This window comes from Panicum virgatum, chromosome 5K (assembly GCF_016808335.1).
Source record: "Panicum virgatum strain AP13 chromosome 5K, P.virgatum_v5, whole genome shotgun sequence".
Classification (NCBI taxonomy): domain Eukaryota; kingdom Viridiplantae; phylum Streptophyta; class Magnoliopsida; order Poales; family Poaceae; genus Panicum; species Panicum virgatum.
This window is the reverse complement of record NC_053140.1, coordinates 51,105,911-51,125,832: the sequence shown is the minus strand read 5'-3', so window position 1 is coordinate 51,125,832 and position 19,922 is coordinate 51,105,911. Positions and strand designations below refer to the sequence as shown.

The 19,922-nt window shown below is 51.8% G+C and overlaps 2 protein-coding genes and 1 long non-coding RNA gene across 3 annotated transcripts; all 3 read left to right on the top strand.

Annotated features, from left to right (window-relative positions):
* On the top strand, positions 1 to 1,259 carry LOC120708307 (blue copper protein-like). The gene is made up of 2 exons (XM_039993511.1): positions 1 to 307; positions 416 to 1,259. The coding sequence occupies exons 1-2, from the start codon at positions 118 to 120 to the stop codon at positions 1,012 to 1,014; spliced, it is 789 nt and encodes a 262-aa protein (XP_039849445.1). The 5' UTR covers positions 1 to 117; the 3' UTR covers positions 1,015 to 1,259.
* Positions 1,260 to 3,260: 2,001 nt separating this feature from the next.
* LOC120710766 lies at positions 3,261 to 3,769 on the top strand. Its single transcript, XR_005690005.1, has 2 exons — positions 3,261 to 3,481; positions 3,579 to 3,769. It is a non-coding gene; the product is annotated as an uncharacterized LOC120710766 (long non-coding RNA).
* Positions 3,770 to 14,359: 10,590 nt separating this feature from the next.
* On the top strand, positions 14,360 to 17,096 carry LOC120708306. The gene is made up of 2 exons (XM_039993510.1): positions 14,360 to 15,403; positions 16,238 to 17,096. The coding sequence occupies exons 1-2, from the start codon at positions 14,611 to 14,613 to the stop codon at positions 16,900 to 16,902; spliced, it is 1,458 nt and encodes a 485-aa protein (XP_039849444.1). The 5' UTR covers positions 14,360 to 14,610; the 3' UTR covers positions 16,903 to 17,096.
* The last annotated feature ends 2,826 nt before the right edge of the window (positions 17,097 to 19,922 follow it).

The window sequence follows — 19,922 nt, the reverse complement described above, 5'->3', positions numbered from 1 at the left end:
GTGTCTGACTGTCACAGTAGCACAGGCGTGCTAGCGAGCCGTCTGTGTATATATTGCAGGATCAGAGACTGCACCATTGTTACTTGTTACGCCAACCTCAGGCACACCAACTAGATCATGCCCTTTGCGGCATTGAACATGGCGGAGATCAGCGGGGCACTGGCATGCGTCGCGGTGGCGCTGTCGCTGATCCACGCCGCGACGGCCGCCGATTACGTCGTCGGCGACCCGGGCGGCGGGTGGGACGGGAGGACCGACTACAAGTCCTGGGCTGCAGCTCAAACGTTCGCCCCAGGAGACACCCTGAGTAAGTACAATGTAGCATGGTAGCATAGCCCGATCGTTCTCCTTAAACTTGTTATCGTGTTCTTTCTTACGCACATGCAACACACCGTGTGTGCGCGTGGCATTGCAGCCTTCAAGGACAACACGTACCACAACGTCCTCGAGGTGACCAAGGACGCCTTCGACGCGTGCACGACGGCCAACCCGATCTCCTTCGACAACAGCGGGAGCACCACCGTGGTGCTCACCATGCCGGGCACGCGCTACTTCATCTGCGGCGCGCCGGGGCACTGCCTGGGCGGCATGAAGATGGAGGTGCAGGTCGCCGACCGCCCCGCGCCCGCCACGCCCAGCTCGCCGCCGCCGCCACCACCTTCAGCGGCAGCGCGCGACGTGGAGAGGCGGCCCGCGCCGGCGCCCGTGCCTTGGGCTCCAGCGCCGGCGCCCGCGGATGCGCCGCCGAGGCACGCGGGGGCGGGGCACAAGAAGCAGCACAGGAAGAAGCGGGCGTACTGCGCGCCCGGACCCCTGGTGGCGCCGGCACGGCCCCCCACGGTGCAGGCCGTGGAATCTCTTTTCCCGTTCGCGGAGGTCGCGCCGATGGCCTCGACCCCGCCACCGCCGCCGGCGGCAACGTCGTCGGGCGGGCCTGCCTTGCCGCGAGCGGCGAGGGGCGATGTCGCGGGGGCGCTGGCCGCTCTCGGCGGGCTCATGCTTCTAGCCCTGTGAAGGAACCGGGGAGAGGTCTTCGACGAGATATCATCGCGTCACGTCATCACGTGCACGTTTCGTCTGCTTAATTTGCGTGCGTAATTAATTAGATTATGATGGTGTGTGTGGTATGTATGGAGAGCTGGGTATCTTTGGTGTGTTCTAAAGTCTTCGTTGAGTGAGATTGGTATCTCCTTAGGCCCTCTACAGTGTGTATCTTAAATGATGCCAGGAGATGAGAGAGGATGAAGCACCACCCTCTACACTGTGGCCAGTGATGCCAACTGGCAATGCCAAAAATTTTGAGAGCGATGCCGCCGGTGCCTGCGGACTAAACAAATAGGAAAAGTAACAGTTGGGCTTTCTATTGGTCTTCTATCTTAGTAGCTAGTGGGGCCAACTAATTTACGGGCGCCCGTGAGTTGGCGTCCGTACGGTCAATTTTTCGACCAAATAAAATATTTTTTTGTTTTTGGTAATTATTTTGTCATTTTTTGATAAAGTTTTTCAGAGAAATTTTTCAGAGAGAGGAAAAAGTTTTGATGAGAAAAAATTTGAAAGGAAAATTTTGATAAAAATTTTGAAGAATTTTTTTCATCCAAAATAAAAAAACTCAAGTGAAAAAACTTTTGCATTCCAAAACCAAAAAAAATCGGGTAAAAACTTTTTGTAAAAGAAAAGCAAAAAAAAAGAAAAAAATTGACCTGGGACTCGCCCCCTCCCAACCGGCGAGCCGCGCAGCCCCTCCCCCGCCGTCGGCCCGCCGCGCCGCGCAGCCCCTCCCCGCCGCCGGCCCCGCAGCGCCGCCATCCTCGCCCCTGCTCCACGCCGCCGCCGCCGCCGCCAACTACGCCGCGCCACGCCGCTCCTCCCCTTCGCCGCCGGCGTGCCGCTCCTCCCCTTCGCCGCGCGTCGCGCCTCCCATGGAGCAGAGGGGTGGGGGAAGTCCGGGATGGAGGAAGAAAAGGACCTCTCATGGAGCAAACGGGCGCCGGGGGGAGGAGTTCGGGATGGAGGAGACGAAGGAGAAAGAGATAGAGACGAAGAAGAAAATGAATGAGTGGTGGGATAAAGGCGTGGGTCCCACCATGTGGGTGGCGTTGGCTGAATCGACCGGTGGGAAGGAAAGTCACGGGCAAGGGTAGAATTAGCATCGCGGTAGCTAGCATGCAGGTCGCAGATAGGATTTTTTTTTTCTTATTTCGTTTGTGGGGCCATGAGTGGTGCTTGCAACTACAAAGTATGATACTAATTTCCAACCAATCTACGTGGACCTGAAAAAAATTTCAAGCACTACTACTACGTTGTGTAGGGCCTTACTGTCATTCAACGGCAGCCAAGCACTCCGGTTCCCAGGGTGATGAGACAAGTGTTGAAGTCATGTATGCCGTCTTCGATTCTTTCCAGTGCTACTGCATTTGAACTCGGGAGAAACTACGTACGCCGCCGAGTCCACTCTCCCCTGCGCACGCCGCCGGAACCACTAGTGATCGGGGACGCCATGCATCACCATTCGCCAATTCACCATCGTCTCCCCGGAGGAGGTCGTCGAGAGGCTGCACGCCACGCGCTTGATGCCGTCGTGCTTGAACCTGTACCTCCATTTGTGGGCCTTGGACCTGCCGAGGTTTCTGTACGGGTAGTTCGAGGTTCCTGACCTATTTCTATGGCTGTGTTTAGTGACCCTAACTCCTCTAAACTTTCTAAATTTTTCATCACATCGAAACATTAAATATAGCAAATAACTCATGCATGGAGTACTAAATGTAAGTAAATAAAAAACTAATTGCATAGTTTTGATGTACGTTGCGAGACGAATTTTTTTTAGCCTAGTTAGCCTATGGTAGGACAATATTTACCACATACAAACGAAAAGTGTTACAATATTTTTCGCAAACACTTTTCGCATACTTTTTTACAACTAAACACAGCCTATATAACAATGTCCCGAAGATCGGCGGCCGGCCAGGCCGTCCACATTGTTGTAAATAATTTTCACCGTCCGTTCAATGATTTAGGGCGCGTTTAGTTCCCAAAAAAATTTCACCTTGAAATTTGTGTCTCTCCCTTTGGACACATGTATGGAGTACTAAATGTAGTTAAACAACAAAACTAATTGCACAGTTTGGATGTACACGGCGAGATGAATCTTTTGAGCCTAATTAGTGCATGATTAGATATATATAGTGCTACAGTAACCCACTTGTGCTAGTGATGCGGTCAAAGGTCTCAAAAGATTCGTCTCGCGGTTTCTTTATACATGTGAATGCTTCTTAGTATATTCTTATTGGAGAACTGTGTTTATTAACTATTATGCAAAAATGCTTTATAGGTTATGGGCACAAGTTTCACAGTGGCGACAAGATCGGTCGAATCAAGCTATATATATATGTGTGTGGCATACTTTCAAGGATATATATTTGCTGTCCATCTGCTTTTAGTAGATTTGTACATGCTTCTGTTAGCTCCATTGGCTAAATACAAGGTGATGTTACATTCTATGCCATGTTGTTTAGCTTCTAATTAAATAGAAAGGCAAAAATAGCATATTTTGAGAAAATTTTGTTTTTGCTTATTCACAGCAAGCACCTGGCGGTGGTGACATTCGTTGATTGCCAGGTGCCAACCAATATAATCAATTACCATTTTTCTGTAATTCTTTCCCTAAGCATGATGGTATATTAATCTCCATGAAAATACGTACTGTGTCATAAACTTACATTTCCTGTAAACTAAATTAAATTTCATATCCTGTACTATCTTTGCTTAACTATACTATACTCTTTAAATACCTTCGCTTCAACTGAATTTAGACACATGAAAATAAATATATATTTCCAAACGGAATCAAAGGAAAATTTTACGCGCCCGGAGGCGCGCGCACTGCACTCGTATTTGTGGGCCTCGCGCGGGTTGTCTCCATATCTCTTACTACGATTCACACACCAAAAGCAGGCAAACCATCAAGACACGTCGCCCGATAACCCATTAACCGTCGGATGAAGCGATCAGGCAATCTTGTCCGTCCAATGCGGTTTGGCACGGGTCTCCCACCCGCTTCATCTTCGATCCGAGCCATCGCGAATCCTCGCGAACCCGATAGCGGACAACTCCTGCACCACCCGGTCCTCGCCGTCATCACGCGGCCATGTCGCCGGCGCGCCCTCCCTCTCGCCATCCTCGTGGTCGTCGCGCGGCCATGCTGCAGTCACAGCCATGTTGCGCCGCTGTAGCAGGGCCAGCGCACATGGCCAGCAGACTACGGCCCGCCTCCCAAGCTATGCTCGGCCTCGGGATAGCGCAAGCCCGAAGCAGCTCGACAGCCGGCCGGCCAGCCGCCGCTGCCGTGGCCTTCCGCGGCCAAGATCGACACCATTGGAGCCTGCTCGTGCTCGCCATCCAGACTGCCATTGCTCATGGCTGAGGGCCTACAAGTCCCCTAGGCACTCGATTCGCCCCTCCATGGGAGCAAGCTAAACGTGGCTAACCCCAGCGCTACCCCTTGCCGCCAGCGCGGCCGGCGGCCGCCCAGTATCAGCTCCGCTAAGCCTGCCCCCCTCTCTGTTCCTGAGGGAGAAGAAAGGGAAAGAAAAAATGATTTGGGAAGTCTCCAGGGTTCCCAATGCAAAGATCTAGACTTCGATAAATAGTGCTCATGTGCTGCAGGTTAATTCATTAGAAGTTCAGGGTTCCAGTTGCAAAGTCTCTGTCTTTAGTGTTGTTTTTCTTTTGATTCTTAAATGGGCTGAAATTTGATAAATTGATAAATTCTTTTTCTTTTAGAAGTTCAGGGTTCGTAGATAAATTAAAAAAAGAGTAAAGTCCATTTTTGGCCATCGAACTATTGCCCGAGTTTGGTTTTGGCCATCGAACTCCAAAACCGGGTATCCTTGACCACTCAACTCTCAAAACCGTTCATTTTTAGCCATCGGACGGTTTTGGTGAGTGGTTTTGCTGATGTGGACACCACGTGGCGGTGGGGCCCACATGTCAGCTTAATTTTTCTCTCTCTCTTGTTTCTCTCTTTCTTCCCCGCTCTCTCTCTTCCCCGCTCTCTCTCCCCGGCGGCGCCGCCCTCCCTGGCTCCCTGCCCGTCCCCACCTCTCTCTCCAAGGCCATCGCGCGTGGAGCAGAAGCCCGCGGGCGGGGGAGCTCCGCGCCGCCGCGGCCCGTGGGCAGGGGAGCTCTGCTGGTGGGCCTCCTCCCCAACTCAGCTGCAGGGGTGGCGGGGCGCGGCCGCGGCCCCGGCGGTCTGGCGAGAGCACAGCGAACGCGCCCCGGCAGCCGCGTGGTTGAACGGAGGCGACTGGCGAGCGGCGGCGGCCCTTCGCTCCCTCTGTAGGCGGCGGCGGCGGGTCCCCTGGTCGAGGATGCGGACGGCGGCGAGTGGCGGGCGAGGCGAGCGTGGCGAGGGCCTACAGGGCCCCCACTCCACCGGCCTCGCCTTGCTCTGTGTGGCCGCGGCGCCGGCGAGCGCGGGCGGAACACAGCCGCGGGAGGGAGTAGGCGGAGCACGGCGCGCGCGAGGGCCCGCGGGACGGCGGCGAGTGCGCGGCTCGGCGTCGAGTGAGTGGCGCGGCCGCGGCGAGCGCGCGCGGTGCCGCGGGACGGCCGTTCGTCGGGCCATCCTCCCCCGCCGGGCCGCCCCTCCTGCTGCGGCAGATCAGGAGCTCGAGCTCCACCGCGCCTCCCTTGGCGGTCGAGCTCCGTGGAGACTCGGCGGCGACGGCGAGCTCCGCGGGCCTCCCTCCTTCCTCTTCTGTCCTCGTCCCCTTGGGGTGCCGCCGCCGGATCACCTCGCCGCGCCGCAGCTCCCTCCTCGACGTCGCGCCGCAGCTCTGCTCCCTCTGCCGGCAGGTGGAGCTTGACGCGGCACCAGGAGGCGCCGCGGCCCCTCGCACGGAGCTCGGTTGCGGCCCCCTGGCGGCGCGGCGGGCGGATCTCGGCGCGGACCCAGGCGACGCTGTGGACGGAGACCGGGCGGAGCAGGCCGTCATCGTAAGTGCCCATCTCCCCGCCGCCGCCGTACGGCTCGCCGCCGGCGGGAACACGCCGGGCGAGCTCCGCCATGAGCCAGAGCTGCCGGCCGGGTGAGCTGGAGAGGCATGCGCGGGAAGGGCGGCGGCCGACGCAGGGTCAGCAGAGTTGGATAGGAGAGAGGAGAGGTAGAGGGAGAGAGAAAGAGAAAGAGGAGAGAGGAGGGAGAGGAGGGGCTGACAGGTGGGTCCCACCGCCACGTGGCGTCCAACTCAGCAAAACCACCTAGCAAAACAGCTCGATGGCCAAACATGAACGGTTTTGAGAGTTGGATGGCTGCGGATGTCCGGTTTTAGAGTTGCATTGCCAAATCCGGACGCAGTCGATAGTTGGATGGTCAAAAATGGACTTTACCCTTAAAAAAATGATAAATTCTGTCTTGTTGAGCTCCACAAATGTAGATCTATGCAATAATCACATCATATGACATGTTTTAGTAGAAAGTTTTTGTTGTAGGTGCTTGGCTATGATTTAAATTTTTAGTGTGAAATTCGTATCTTTACTCACATATCTGCACTTATCTTGCTCCAATTACTATGAAAGTTTTATAATAGGCTATTCACGTGATGCTTGATTGTGCTAAAAATTTCAGCTTCATTCCGCAACTAAGTTGTTGATTTACCTAGGTTCACGTTTGTTAAAAAATGGAAAATATACTTCCAGTTCAGTTTTCGGTTCTTCTCTAACAAGTGGAGTGAGTTCCGCTGAGTTGTGTTGTACTTCAGTTACCTAAATTCAAAGTTAATGTCGACAACAGTCTAATACAAATACAATTAAGAGGATAAATCACCCATAAGAGACAAATTATATTTTTTATATAGCCAAACAATGAAAAAATTAACTATTGCCTGAATAACACTAAAAAACTCAGACACCTAAATTATAAAATGTAGTGCAAGCTTAAAATTAATAGGGAGAAAATATGAGCACATATAGAGTTTCTAACGGGACATTGCAAAGATCCTACTTCACTAAAACCATAATATCGTAGCACCATTTCTCTATGGTTTCTTATGGTACCTCCACAACAACACATCATTTTTTTAATGTAATAATCACTACTTCCTTAAAGAAAATGCCATCACATCTAAATCTTATGATTCAAAGTAGAATTATATGCATTTTTAGACTGCATGCCCTCCCTAATAAATAACTTTACTCCTTCTTTCACCACAATAAATATAGTAAAAAATATCATAGTTCCATTTTGATACCTAAAATAATATATTACTTAAATAATATTGGCACCACATTAGGGTGCCCAAAATATATATCAAGTGCAACAACGGACTGTACATCATGACATCTATGCGAAAATAGTGAAATGATGCATTTGTCTACGTTACTTCAAAATGTTGTACATTTACTTATATACCATAATTGCTACTCTGCGCATGATCTAAAATCTTTACCAACTACAATACTACGACATAAAATACAAGTCCTACGCGGCAAAGCCGCGTGCCTTTCTAGTCTCTATATACGATTCGCGGATCAAAAGAAGGCACCACATCATGCCACGTCATCTAGAAAAATCGTGGCCGTCGATCTGGCGACCAACAGCCGGCGGCTGGCCAAGCCCCTCCTCCCCGCGGCCACTACCCGCTGGCCGAGGCCACCCCGTGCCGGCTCCTCGCAGCACCGCTCGCGGCCACTGCCCGCTGGCCGAGGCCACCCCGCGCCGGCTCCTCGCAGCGCCGGGCCGACACTCCTCGCGCACGCGGACAAGAGGACAGCGGCCGCGTGCTTCTCCCTCGAGTCTGCCAGCGACTGGGGCCGTGCTGCTCCTCGCGCCCACGCCCGCCCGGGGATGGAGCCGGCGGCCACCAGGATCCCCACCCTTGAGGCCGGAGGCGACGCAGGTTGCGGGCTCGGGCAGTGGGGTTGCGCCGGCCCACAGAGAGGCCCTCGCCCGGCATCCGGCGACGCCGCCCCAGATCAAACGAAGTACAACGTCGGCAGAGCGGGCTCGTCGCAGGCAAACTCCAGCCACTGCGGTATGGCCCACAGGGCGGTGTGGGCGAGCTCCAACCCTGGCACAGGCTGGGCTCGCGCGAGCTCCAACCCCGACCACCAAGGGTGCTAGCAGAGATGAAGGCCAAGGCGGCGCCGAGGCTGAGATGGAGGCTGCCGATCACCATTGTTGCAGACTACACCAAGAGAGAGGGAAGGAGGAAGGGGCCTCGACGTTTTGCCGGCCGACGTTGTGAGAGAAGAAAGAGAGAAGAAGATGACTGAGTCTGGGACATAAACATGGCCCTGGTTGTTGATGCACAAGCCACCGCGTCCGATTCGGTGGCCGCGCACAACAATCCAATCATCTCCTCGCTCGATCCGATCTCCGCGCGCGCCTGCCGCCCTCGCCGACATTGCCGCCGCCGCGGCCTCCTGGCTTCCGTCCTCCACGGATCTGCTCGCAGGATCGTCGGACACAGGGCCGCCTGCAACCCTGCCTCCATGGAACTTGCCTCGGGCTCCTGCAGCCATGGAACACACCGACGCAGGACCAGATCGATGGGAGCCTGAGTTCTGGATCGATGGGAAGCTAGAGGGAGCAGATGGGGAAAAGAAAGTGTGGTGCGGTGGATAAGAACAGACTCTGGATGGTTCAGGAGGCGACTGGAAAAAGGAAACCAGATGCGTGCCATTTTTTACTCTGAAAATCTGATTTTTACTCCGAAAATCTGATGATGTGGGCCATGTTCAGTGGACCACAGGACTTGTGCGTGGCTTCCAGCTCCCATGGCCAACAATAATTCAAATATCTTGCAGTTGGTTCAAAGAGCTACAAAGGTTGTTGTGCAAATCTAAAATCAATTGACGATGCAATCAAAAATTATTAAGAACATGTAAGCATGCATCATTAATACAAATGTTGTTTTTTACGGATGATTAGCTCCCAATGCACATACTTAACATCAGAGATATTACCGCAAGCAGGCCATTGGAGGTTCCCACCAGGATTATTCCAAATTATATTTATCCGCAAAATTAATTTTTGGTTTTGATATGTAGGGCAAACCATTTTTATTGGAAACAATTCTATTTCCTTAGTAACCTCCATAATAAATGGAATATACCTAATTGTGATCAAACAAATATTGCTAAGTCATGATATTTACTACCGCTCCAGGTTAGACCTGCAAATCTCGGCGCCGGCGACCAAACAAGGGATGGGGATAGGGTCGCGCTGATCTGGGCTACTAAGAATTTTGCGTTCGTTATTGCTCCAACGATCCACCCCAAAGGGTTACATTTTCTTAAAATTTATTAAGATATGATAAAGTAGCTGTTTTTAGCACTGTTCTAGCCTCGAACAAATAGCAGTAAGTTGACTACAAATCGTGGTCGTCAATCTGGCGACCAATAGCTGGCAGCTGGCCAAGCCCCTTCTATAATGAATTCCTTATGAACATTCATAATAAATGGAATGTACCTAATCGTGATCAATCAAATATTACTAAGTCATATATTTACTACGACTCCGAATTAGACCTACGGCCTCGGTGCCGGCGACCAAACAAGGGACGGGGATAGGGTCGCGCTCACCCGGGCCACCAAGAATTTTGCGTTCATTATTGCTCCAACAATCCACCCCAGAGGGTTACATTTTGTTAAAATTTATCAAGATATGATCAATTAGCTATTTTTATCACTTTTCTAGCCTCGAACAAATAGCAGAAAGTCGACTACCATTCTTAGTTCTTTAAATTCTGTTTAGGAACACTCTTCTGCCATCAGCTACATATACCCAATCCATCTACAGGATAATATTGTGGACACTAAAAAACTAAAATTGTATTAGATAAGTACTATATGAATCAGTTGAACAAAATAAGTTGCAAGTAGTCGTTTGAGCTTGATCCATATGCATTATCTCATAATCAAGCAGCCGGTTGCATGTTACGATATTAACAAGTAGAGAGCTGACTAACCATATATTCAATTTATGGTTACTACTCTAGAAGTTCATGTGCCTTCTTATATTGAACTTTAAAAAAATCTCTTCATGCCAATCATCATAAAATCAATAAAAAACTTGTCTATCTATACTTTTGTTCTCATCAAATATCATATGTACATCCACTGGCCTTTGCCGCGGCGTTTTCTAGTCCGGGCGGGTTCTACACAAGCAGTGCTCAGAAAATGGGTCAGGCCGAGAACTGGATTGTATTTGGGCTGGGCCCGAGCTCTTTTATTTTGAAAATAAGGCCCGAGCTCTGCAGGACATGTTCCGCTGGCCCGCTGGGCCGCTGGGGACAGTCGGAAACGGAGCGGCACCGCATTGGACTTCGACGTTTGCATCGTTCGGATAGGAGACTAACCTGACGCTGCGTCCTGGCATTTAGCTACGGCCAGAACTAACGAAATCCTCGTGACGGGACCGGGGCACCATTGCCGAGTGCCGACGAACAGTGGTAGCCTTGGAGCTTGCTCAGCTCGGCCTTGGCCCTTTGCCCTAGCAAACCTCCCTGCCCGGCTGGCGGCTGCCCAAAGCTGCAACCTATCATGGCGGGCGTACAGTTGCGGCAGCAAACTCTTGTGGATCGCGACAGACAGTAGTCATGCGAGGAGGTGTCACTTCTGCGTTTCGAAAAGTTAGGCCGTGTTTAGTTCGTGAGGTTGTGTCGGAATCTTTCTAATTTGATGTAGTAAATAAAGTCTATTTATAAAACTTTTTGTATGGATGATTTGTAAATCACGAGACGAATCTAATGATGCTAATTAGATTCGTCTCGTAATTTACAACCCAACCAAGCAAAAAGTTTTATAAATAGACTTCATTTAGTACTTTAAATTAGTAAGATTTCTTTTCACTTTAATGCGTTTACGGTTTTTTTAAACTAAACAGACCCTTTAAGGCGCGCGACAATTTAACGCTCGAACAGATTTTTTTTTGGGTGTGTTTAGTTCCACCCCGTAAACACAAAAAAGCCGTAAACGCATTAAAGTGAAAAGGAATCTTGCTAATTTGAAGTACTAAATGAAGTCTATTTATAAAACTTTTTACATGGATGGGCTGTAAATCACGAGACGAATCTAATGAGCCTACTTAATCCATGATTTGCAACAGTGATGCTACATTAACCATCCGCTAATTATTGATTAATCATGGATTAATTAGCATCATTAGATTCGTCTCGCGATTTACAACCCATCTATATAAAAAGTTTTATAAATAGATTTCATTTAGTCCTTCAAATTGGAAAGATTCGAAACGCAAAATTTTTTTGTGTTTACACCCTACCGAACTAAACACAGCCTTTGCAAATCTACGTCCTCCACCACCTGAAAGCCGTACGTACACACATCATTGCGCGGCAAAAGCTTGCCCAGCCGGCGAGCGTGTCTCGAATGCCGCGTCACATGGTCGGTATGACGGTATCGTTTGCGTTTCAGTACAGATCCCAACTCGGAGGCCCTGTTTGGCTCCTAGACTTTTTTGATAAGTCCCTATCACATCAAAAAAAATTTTATTATTTTAAAATATTAAATAAAATCTGTTTATAAATATTTTTTTACAGCTGAGTGCTAATTCGCAAGCGAATCTAATGAGCCTAATTAATTCATAATTTACTACAGTGATGCTACAGTAATCATTCACTATTAATATACCTCATTAGATTCGTCTCGCAGTTTAGCCCCAAGATTCTGTAGTTAGTTTTATAATTAATATTTATTTAATACTTCTAAATACTAAAAAGTTCTAAAGTCCCTGGAACCAAACAAGGGCATGAGCAGACAGAGTTTACCACTTTGTTGTCAGCGAGAACTACATCATTAGGTTTAGGTGGTCGATTAGTCCTAACCGTACTACTACTACTTTATCATCGGCGGCGACCTTTGAGTCTTTGACCGTGGCGCCGTGGCATTTTCGTTCCACGGCCCCAAAACCTTCCTTTGGTTTAGCTGCAGTTGCGTGCACAATGATGCCGCGTACTGATACTGCAACCGCTGTCCCGTAAAAACGGAACAGCTTTTGAGCACTGATTCAGGAGATTTCGACTTTTCCGAGCGCCGGCCAAAAAGATTTCAGCGAATTTGTCTCCAGCACTCCATCAAATGATGACGGATTAGGCTCTACTAGAACGGTTATGATGGGTCATCGACTATGCCCAGACCTGGCGAGGAGTCCGTGCAAGCTCTGAACAATTCCTCCATCTTTTTTTTTTGAAAAAACTACAATTCCTTCATCTGGCGATCGGCTTTCTCCCTTCCTGGCGCAGCACTGCTTCAGCGAGGACGGTTTCCACTTTCCAGTGAAGTAGTGCCTGTTCCGTGCGCGTGGCCTTCAATTCATTCGCACTCACGAATGATTAACCTCCAAACAGTGCCAAGTGTCTGCAGCGCAGCGCAGTACCAGCGCCAGGCAGGGAAAACCGAGCACATTGAACCCGGCATGAATGGCCTAGCTAACATCCCGGCACCCCCTTGTCCTGAAAGAAAAAAAAAAGAACACGAGCCCGCCCCAGTCTCAAGTGGTTTGGCACCTCACCATCTTCCCCTGTCCGTCCCCCACCCCCCGGGTTGTGACCAGGATTTTATTTCCCAACCGGTTTCCGGTAACCGCCGGGCTCCGGTTCCGGTTTACCGGACCGGTTTGACCGGTTACCGGTGGAAACCGGTTGAATTCAAATCCAAATTCAAATAAATTCAAATTTTCCCGTGCAACCGGTTCCGACCGGTTTACCGGCCGGTTTGACCGGTTTACCGGCCGGTTTTACCGGTTTACCGGTCGGTTTGACCGGTTTGAAATTCAAAAGCTCCCGTGCAACCGGTTTACCGGCCGGTTTTACCGGTTTACCGACCGGTTTGACCGGTTTACCGGCCGGTTTGACCGGTTCGATCGGTGGGCCTTCATGGGCCGGCCCATTTTTTTTCTTTTTCTTTTTTGATTTAACTTTAAATTCCCACAAACTATACTAAATGAATGAATTTTTGAGAAAATTTGACACCATTAGATTCATCACACCTTGAAGTATTTTTAGGAATTTTTTGGGAATTTTTCATTTTTTGAATTCAAATTAAAATTTGAATTTTGGCCGGTTGGGTACCGGCCGGAACCGGAACCGGACCGGACCGGTTTGACCGGTAACCGGTCAAACCGGACCGGTTCCCACCGGTTAGGTTAACCTTGGTTGTGACTTGTGAGAACTGTTAACGGCGTGAGGCATGCGTCTCGGGTTCCCCGGTTGCGCTGCCGGGGATACACTACGGCCACGGGAGCCTGGTTGTTTACCCGTAGTACGAGACTGCACGGCGAGTTAAGACAAACAGTTGGGCACGGAGGAGGATGGCACAAGCGAGAACCTGCAGCACTTGTCGTTACAGCCAACACAATGATGGCGTCCCAGCCCATGGGGACCGTACCATTGTAGTATTGTTGTAGCTACGCCGCGTGTACGTATCCTGCTACGCTGATACTACAACAGAAACGCATGGCCCCCTCGCACGGCTTCCTCCTGATCTGATCTTCCCTTGCACAGGTAGGCTGCTGACTTTTCAGACGAGCAGTATACATGGTCGTACTCGTACACCGGCAGCACTTTCCGTGCCCTTGTTTTTGTCACGACCCCTGATCGGAGTATGCGTATAGCGTATCTCTCACACTCACCGGTGCCCAAGAGTTTTTAACTTTTTATAGACATGCATTCACCGTGGCGTGGAGCTAGGCTGGAGTATCTGAAGCAGAATCGCAGGAGCTAAACCGCTAACCCCCATGCTGCTGATTGCATTATTCCCGCGCCAACACTGTAATCATTGCAAATGATAGTGCTAATTGTACGCGGGGGCTACGTAGCTCAACAGCCACGCATGCGAGGCATGCAAGGCGAAGAAGACGGGAGCAGGGCCCTGGGAGAGCTCGGAACGGCCACTGCTGATCACCGAGCTCCACCAAATCGAGCATACGCGACCACAGCCTCTGGCCGCCGTTTCCCGTACCCGGCGGCACGGACCACGGCCTCGGCGATCTCGTTCGGTTACCGGTCGCCGCTCATGTGCTCGCAACCACGGCCGGCCCGGGGGTCCCCTGTCCTGAGCGCCCCCGAACGGGATGGCCAGCCCCCCACTGCGCGGTCCCTCACCTCACACGGATTTGTTCTTACGTGTCGGCCTGGTCCCCGTCGTCCCTCGCGGCACCCGTTTCCGTTTCGTTTCGTTTCGTTTCGCTTCGTTTTTTGTACGGCTGGCCTTGGCTCCGGGAACTAGCCTCGCTGTCAAGCTGCGTGACCGACCCCCCGCCGGGTCACAGGTCGCCGCCGCCCGCGCGCACCCACCGCCCTCGTCGACTATTTGAGCTGAGCTGGGCTCGGCCCGGCGGGCACCACGCCAGCCAAACCACCAGGACAGTATAGCAGCTAGCAGGCCAGCAGCGCAGCGCCGAGCGCGAGCAGGTTTGGTTTGGTGGCGCGCCTTTACTGCCGGCCGCCCAGCCCAGCGACACCCCCAGGCAGGCAAGGGGGAGGAGGATTTAATTGCCTCCGCCAGCCTCGCTCCCTCGCGTCGGATGCCGCCGCCCTGCCGCAGGTAATGCAGTGACCCGCCGAGCCACCGACGACGAGGCTGCGCGACGCGATGGGCGAGAGGAGGCGGCGCGGGACCGCTGCCGCTGCCGCCGCCGGCCCCGGAGGTGGCGTCGCGCGGGCTACTGAGGAGGAGAAGGCCGCGGCGGCGCCTGGGAAGGGGCCGCCGCCGACGGTGTGGTTCGCGCTCAAGAGGTCGCTGCACTGCCGCTCGGAGCCGTCGGAGGTCCACGTGCCGCGGGCCAGGGCCGCGGGCGCCGGGCACCTGTCGTCGATCGCCACCAAGCCGCGCGCCGCCCCGCGGTCGGGGTGCTCGCGCTCCATCGCCAACCTGCGGGACGTGATCCACGGGAGCAAGCGCCACCCGGGGCAGCCGCCCAGCTGCAGCCCGCGGTCCATCGGCAGCAGCGAGTTCCTCAACCCCATCGCGCACGAGGTCGTGCTCAGCACCAACTCCCGCTGCGAGCTCAAGATCACCGGCTTCGGCGGCTGCGGGGGGCTCGGCGCCGTCGGGACGACCGCCGCGCACGACGCCGACGGCGCCGTCGTGTCGTCGTTCGTCGGCACGCTCCGCCCGGGCACCCCGGGCCCCGCGTGGGCCGGCCACGGCCTCCCCTACAGCGGCTCCATGCGGGGCGGCGGCGTGCGCTGCACGCCGCCGAGGTCCCCGAACGTGCTGCTGGAGCGGAACGGCGGCTCCGTGGCGGCCGGCCACCGCGCGTCCTGCGAGGAGAACGCCAAGGCCGGAGCCGGCAAGGGCTCCGGCGGGCTGATCTGCCACCGGTGCGGCGAGCAGTTCGGCAAGTGGGAGGCGCTGGAGGCGCACCACCTCTCCAAGCATGCAGGTGAGGCCGCCGCCGCTGGCATCTGCCTGCGCCCGCATTTGCATGTTGAGCTTTCGGTGGTGGTACTACACACAGTCCCTCCCCCGTGGATCCTCACGCCGTCCGGGCGGTAGGCGGTGGCACTTTAGTTAGTGCCGGCCGCGTCTTTAGCCAAAAAGTTTGCAACTACCTGGGCCTTGTTTGGCAATGCTAGTTTTCTAGCACGCACACTTCCCGAAAAAAGAATCTCGCATGTATGAAGTACTAAATGAAGTCAAATTGCAAAAACTTTTTAGGGATGGGTGTAACTTTTCGCGACGAATCTAATGATGGTAATTAATCGATGATTTGCTATAGTGATACTACAGTAACCATCCTCTAATCACGCGGTCAAAGGTCTCATTAGATTCTTCAAGGTCACTAGCGCGGGGACTCTGAAGTTGGTTTTATAAACTGACTTTGTTTGACACCATAATTAACGGTCAAAGTTGTTTACTATTCATTGGTGCTAGATTTCTAGCACCAACCAAACAAGGCCCTGGTACAGAGTCCGGGCTTCACCTCCGTGTTCATGTTCATCCAAGCGCGCCTTTTTGAATACTAACTGCGAGCCTGTAGCATCAGATTCTGCTGGATTTTGCGTTCCGTAGCATCCATGCTTTTTCTCCATTAAGATGTACATGAGCCATTCCTAGGATTCTTAATTGCAAAGCAGTAGCCAGAAGCTCATTATGTTTTCAGAACATTTTCTTCTGCTGTTCATTTTTTCCTTTGTTGTTGATGAAAACTTCAACTTCAGAAAACAGGAGCTTCCGAGTTCTGACCCAGGCTACTTCTTTTTGGATGCGTGTGCAGTGACGGAGCTGGTGGAAGGGGACTCGTCCCGGAAGATCGTGGAGATCATCTGCCGGACGAGCCTGCTCAAGTCGGAGAGCAGCTGCGTGCGGATCGATCGGGTGTTCAAGGTGCACAACACGCAGCGCACGCTGTCCCGCTTCGAGGAGTACCGCGAGGCCGTGAAGCTCAAGGCCAGCAAGCTGCCCAAGAAGCACCCGCGCTGCCTCGCCGACGGCAACGAGCTGCTGCGCTTCCACGGCGCCACGCTCTCGTGCGCGCTCGGCTCCGGCGGCGGCGGCAGCAGCAGCAGCCTCTGCGCCTCCGACAGGTGCGCCGTGTGCCGCATCATCCGGCACGGCTTCTCCGCCAGGAAGGAAGGCAAGGCCGGCGTCGGCGTGGGCGTGTTCACCACGTCCACCAGCGGCCGAGCGTTCGAGTCCATCGAGGCGCCTCCCGCCGACGGCGACGATGGGGAAGCCGCCGCGGCGCGCAAGGCGCTGCTGGTGTGCAGGGTGATCGCGGGGCGGGTGCACAAGCCGCTGGAGAACCTGAGGGAGTTCGCGGGGCAGACGGGCTTCGACTCGCTCGCCGGCAAGGTCGGGCCCTACTCCAACATCGAGGAGCTGTACCTGCTCAACCCGAGGGCGCTGCTCCCGTGCTTCGTGGTCATCTGCAAACCGTAGCCTAAACGAGCTCGAGAGCTGGGACACCTCGTTGTTACTAGTTACTACTAGCAATTTTTTTTTGCGGGTACTACTAGCAATTAGCCATTCTTTTTTTTTCTTTTTTATATCTTCTGCTCTCTGTCGTGCGTCTCGGTTGCCACTTCGTTGCCGTTTGTTGCAGGCTTGCAGCTAGCTAGCGTCGCTATCGATCAGATCGGAGGTGGTTGCCCATGTTTCAGTGTAGGTACGTGCATGCCTTCATGTGCCTCCTTCCTATTCACCATCGTCTTCAGAGCTACCAAGCACCCCGCGTACTGCCTGCCCTGTTCCAGTTTCGCGTCTAAACATTTGTAGCAGGGTAGAAGTAGAACTAGCAATGCCTTCATGCGCTTCTCATTTACCTCTTGAATGGCCGCTTGGTAGCGCCATCGTACACCTTTTTGTTTCAAACTTTGTCCTGGTTTGGCTTGTGTTTCGATTTCAACCCTGTGGGTAGCACTAGCAGGCAGCGAATCTTTATCGTGGCAGTCGCCAAGCAAGGGAGTGCCGGAGTGGTGCTGCGCGCGCAAACCGGGCAGCGAGCCGACGCCATGTCGTTGTCGCATCGATGGCTACCTGCTGCCTGAACCGAACATTCAATGCGCTTTTTGTCTCGGCGTCTGCGACAACAGTGGCGGATCCCGGCGGCGCCGGTGCCGCGCCGGCTTCCTGTTCCTGGCGCGTCAAGATGGGCCTGGCCGCCTGGCCCCCGTCGCGTTTTCCCGCGACGGGCGCAAGCCTGCAGCGCGAGCGCAATTCGTGAATGGTACGACCCGTCGCCCCGCTCAAACCGCCGCCAGCGAGCAGCCTCGCCGCCAGCCTAGAGCCTGCCGCTGCTGTAGACACCGCCCCCAGCTCGGTCCCCGGTTGTCTGTTCTCTCTTGCCATCGCCCTCCGGGGCCCCCTGCCGCCGGGATGATGACCGTGAACGTTACCGGGAACCTGCCTTAGCGTCACGGGGTCTGGTAGTACTGTATAAAAATTTGAGTAGTAATTTTTTACCGGCTCATGAAACGACGGACCTGTCTGACCGGACGCCGTATTAACACACTTCCTAGTGCTAAGCGCCGGAGTTAATGGTCATGTTTGGTTTTATAAAATTAACTTTAGAACCCCTGAGTTAGAAAATCTGAAGAATCTAATAAAGTTTTTTTTGACTCCGTAATTAGAGGATGATACTGTAGCATCACTGTAGCCAATCATCAATTAATTACCGTCATTAGATTCATCGCGAAAAATTATAATCATTCGTAAAAAATTTTTATAAATAAACTTCACTTAGGGTGTGTTTAGATCCCACCCCGTAAACGCAAAAAAGCCATAAACACATTAAAGTGAAAAAGAATCTTGCTAATTTGAAGTACTAAATGAAGTCTATTTACAAAATTTTTTGCATGGTTGGGCTGTAAATCGCGAGACGCATCTAATGAGCCTACTTAATCCATGATTTGCAACAGTGATGCTACAGTAACCATCCGCTAATTATTGATTAATCATGGATTAATTAGCATCATTAGATTCGTCTCGCGATTTACAACCCATCTGTGCAAAAAATTTTATAAATAGACTTCATTTAGTACTTCAAATTGGGAAGATTCATTCGCAGGGCCTTAGTATAGCAATCTTTGTTTCTGTTCAGTCGCGTCTAGTACGTGCCTACCTAACTGCTTGTTGTTGACCGGCGGAAGCTTCGGCTGATTACGTATGACACCGTGAAGGCAAACGAGGAACCAGAGGCAGGCTACGCAGGGCGGCGCTTTGTTGCGTCGTGTAGCAGTCAGGCTGCCCGCTGGTGCTCATTTGTCTAGAGGGTTTTCAGGTGCAGAGATGAGCTTAGCCTCAGTGCCGTTACTGGACTACTGAATTAGTAAATTTTAAGGTTTTAACAGCTTTGACCTTACAATTTTGGTAATTGATCCAAAAACTTAAACTGAATCCTTACAGTTTTGACGCAAGCACCCTGTATCCAATCGGACCCTTTCAGTTCCTCCGCGCCTCTATTTTGCGGGAACCACAACCACTTTATTCGCTTCATCTTCGCTGCATTCAGTCAATAGTATTTCTCTCTCACACAAAACCAGCACCAGTCACCAGCACCAGCCAGCCAGCAGTACTTTTCTCTCACAAAAAATCAGCACCAGCCAGCCGAACACAGTGAGCCATGGCATGCAAGCGGAGTGACTAAATCTCTAGTTGAGTTCTTTATCTAGACATAAGCTTCGTGCTAAAGATTAATCTTTTCAAATACAGCAGGCCAGAAGTTTGATGATCATTCTTGCACACTGCAACTAGGAGGATTCAAAAGCAAAATAATGTAGTTGTAGAGATGAATGGATTATATTAAGATGCTACAGAGAAAACAATGCGTAGTTAAACCGACAAAGGATGTCAGCTTATCTGTGACAGGCAATTCGAGATGACAAACACTACCCAGGATGAGACAATAATAGTTAGAACACAGGCTTTGGACATGATAGATCAGGGAGCTCACCTGAAGGCTTGTGTCACGAAATTGCGGAGATGTTCTCATAGTTTCCAATGACTTCCCATGAACAGTCTGAACATATGTAAGATGTTCTTGAGCTGTGGCATATGAAACCAGAAGTAAAGAAAACTGAAAGTATCCTATAGATAAAGCAAAAGACCCCAGGTTATCTCTAGACTCTGGATCCGACACCAATTTATCTCCAGTGCTTGGCATGGACACAGAAGTGGTATCCGAAGTAATTGTCAGATATATGATAGCAATTCTAACCACCCACAACACACAAACGGTAAGCATTGCTAGCGGAAATACTGATTGAGACGAGTTTTAAGCCAGCTTTTAATCTAGGAATTAATCTTGAATAGCTTCAGATTCTGCCGTGTGTTTACTAGTAAACAGGGAAGGGCGATTATCATGAAACTTGATGCATTGAATTACGGAATAACTTCAATTTGTTTTCTTGGTTTTTGGTAGATATGTAGAGCGAAGTAGTCTCCTTGTGGCATTTAAACAC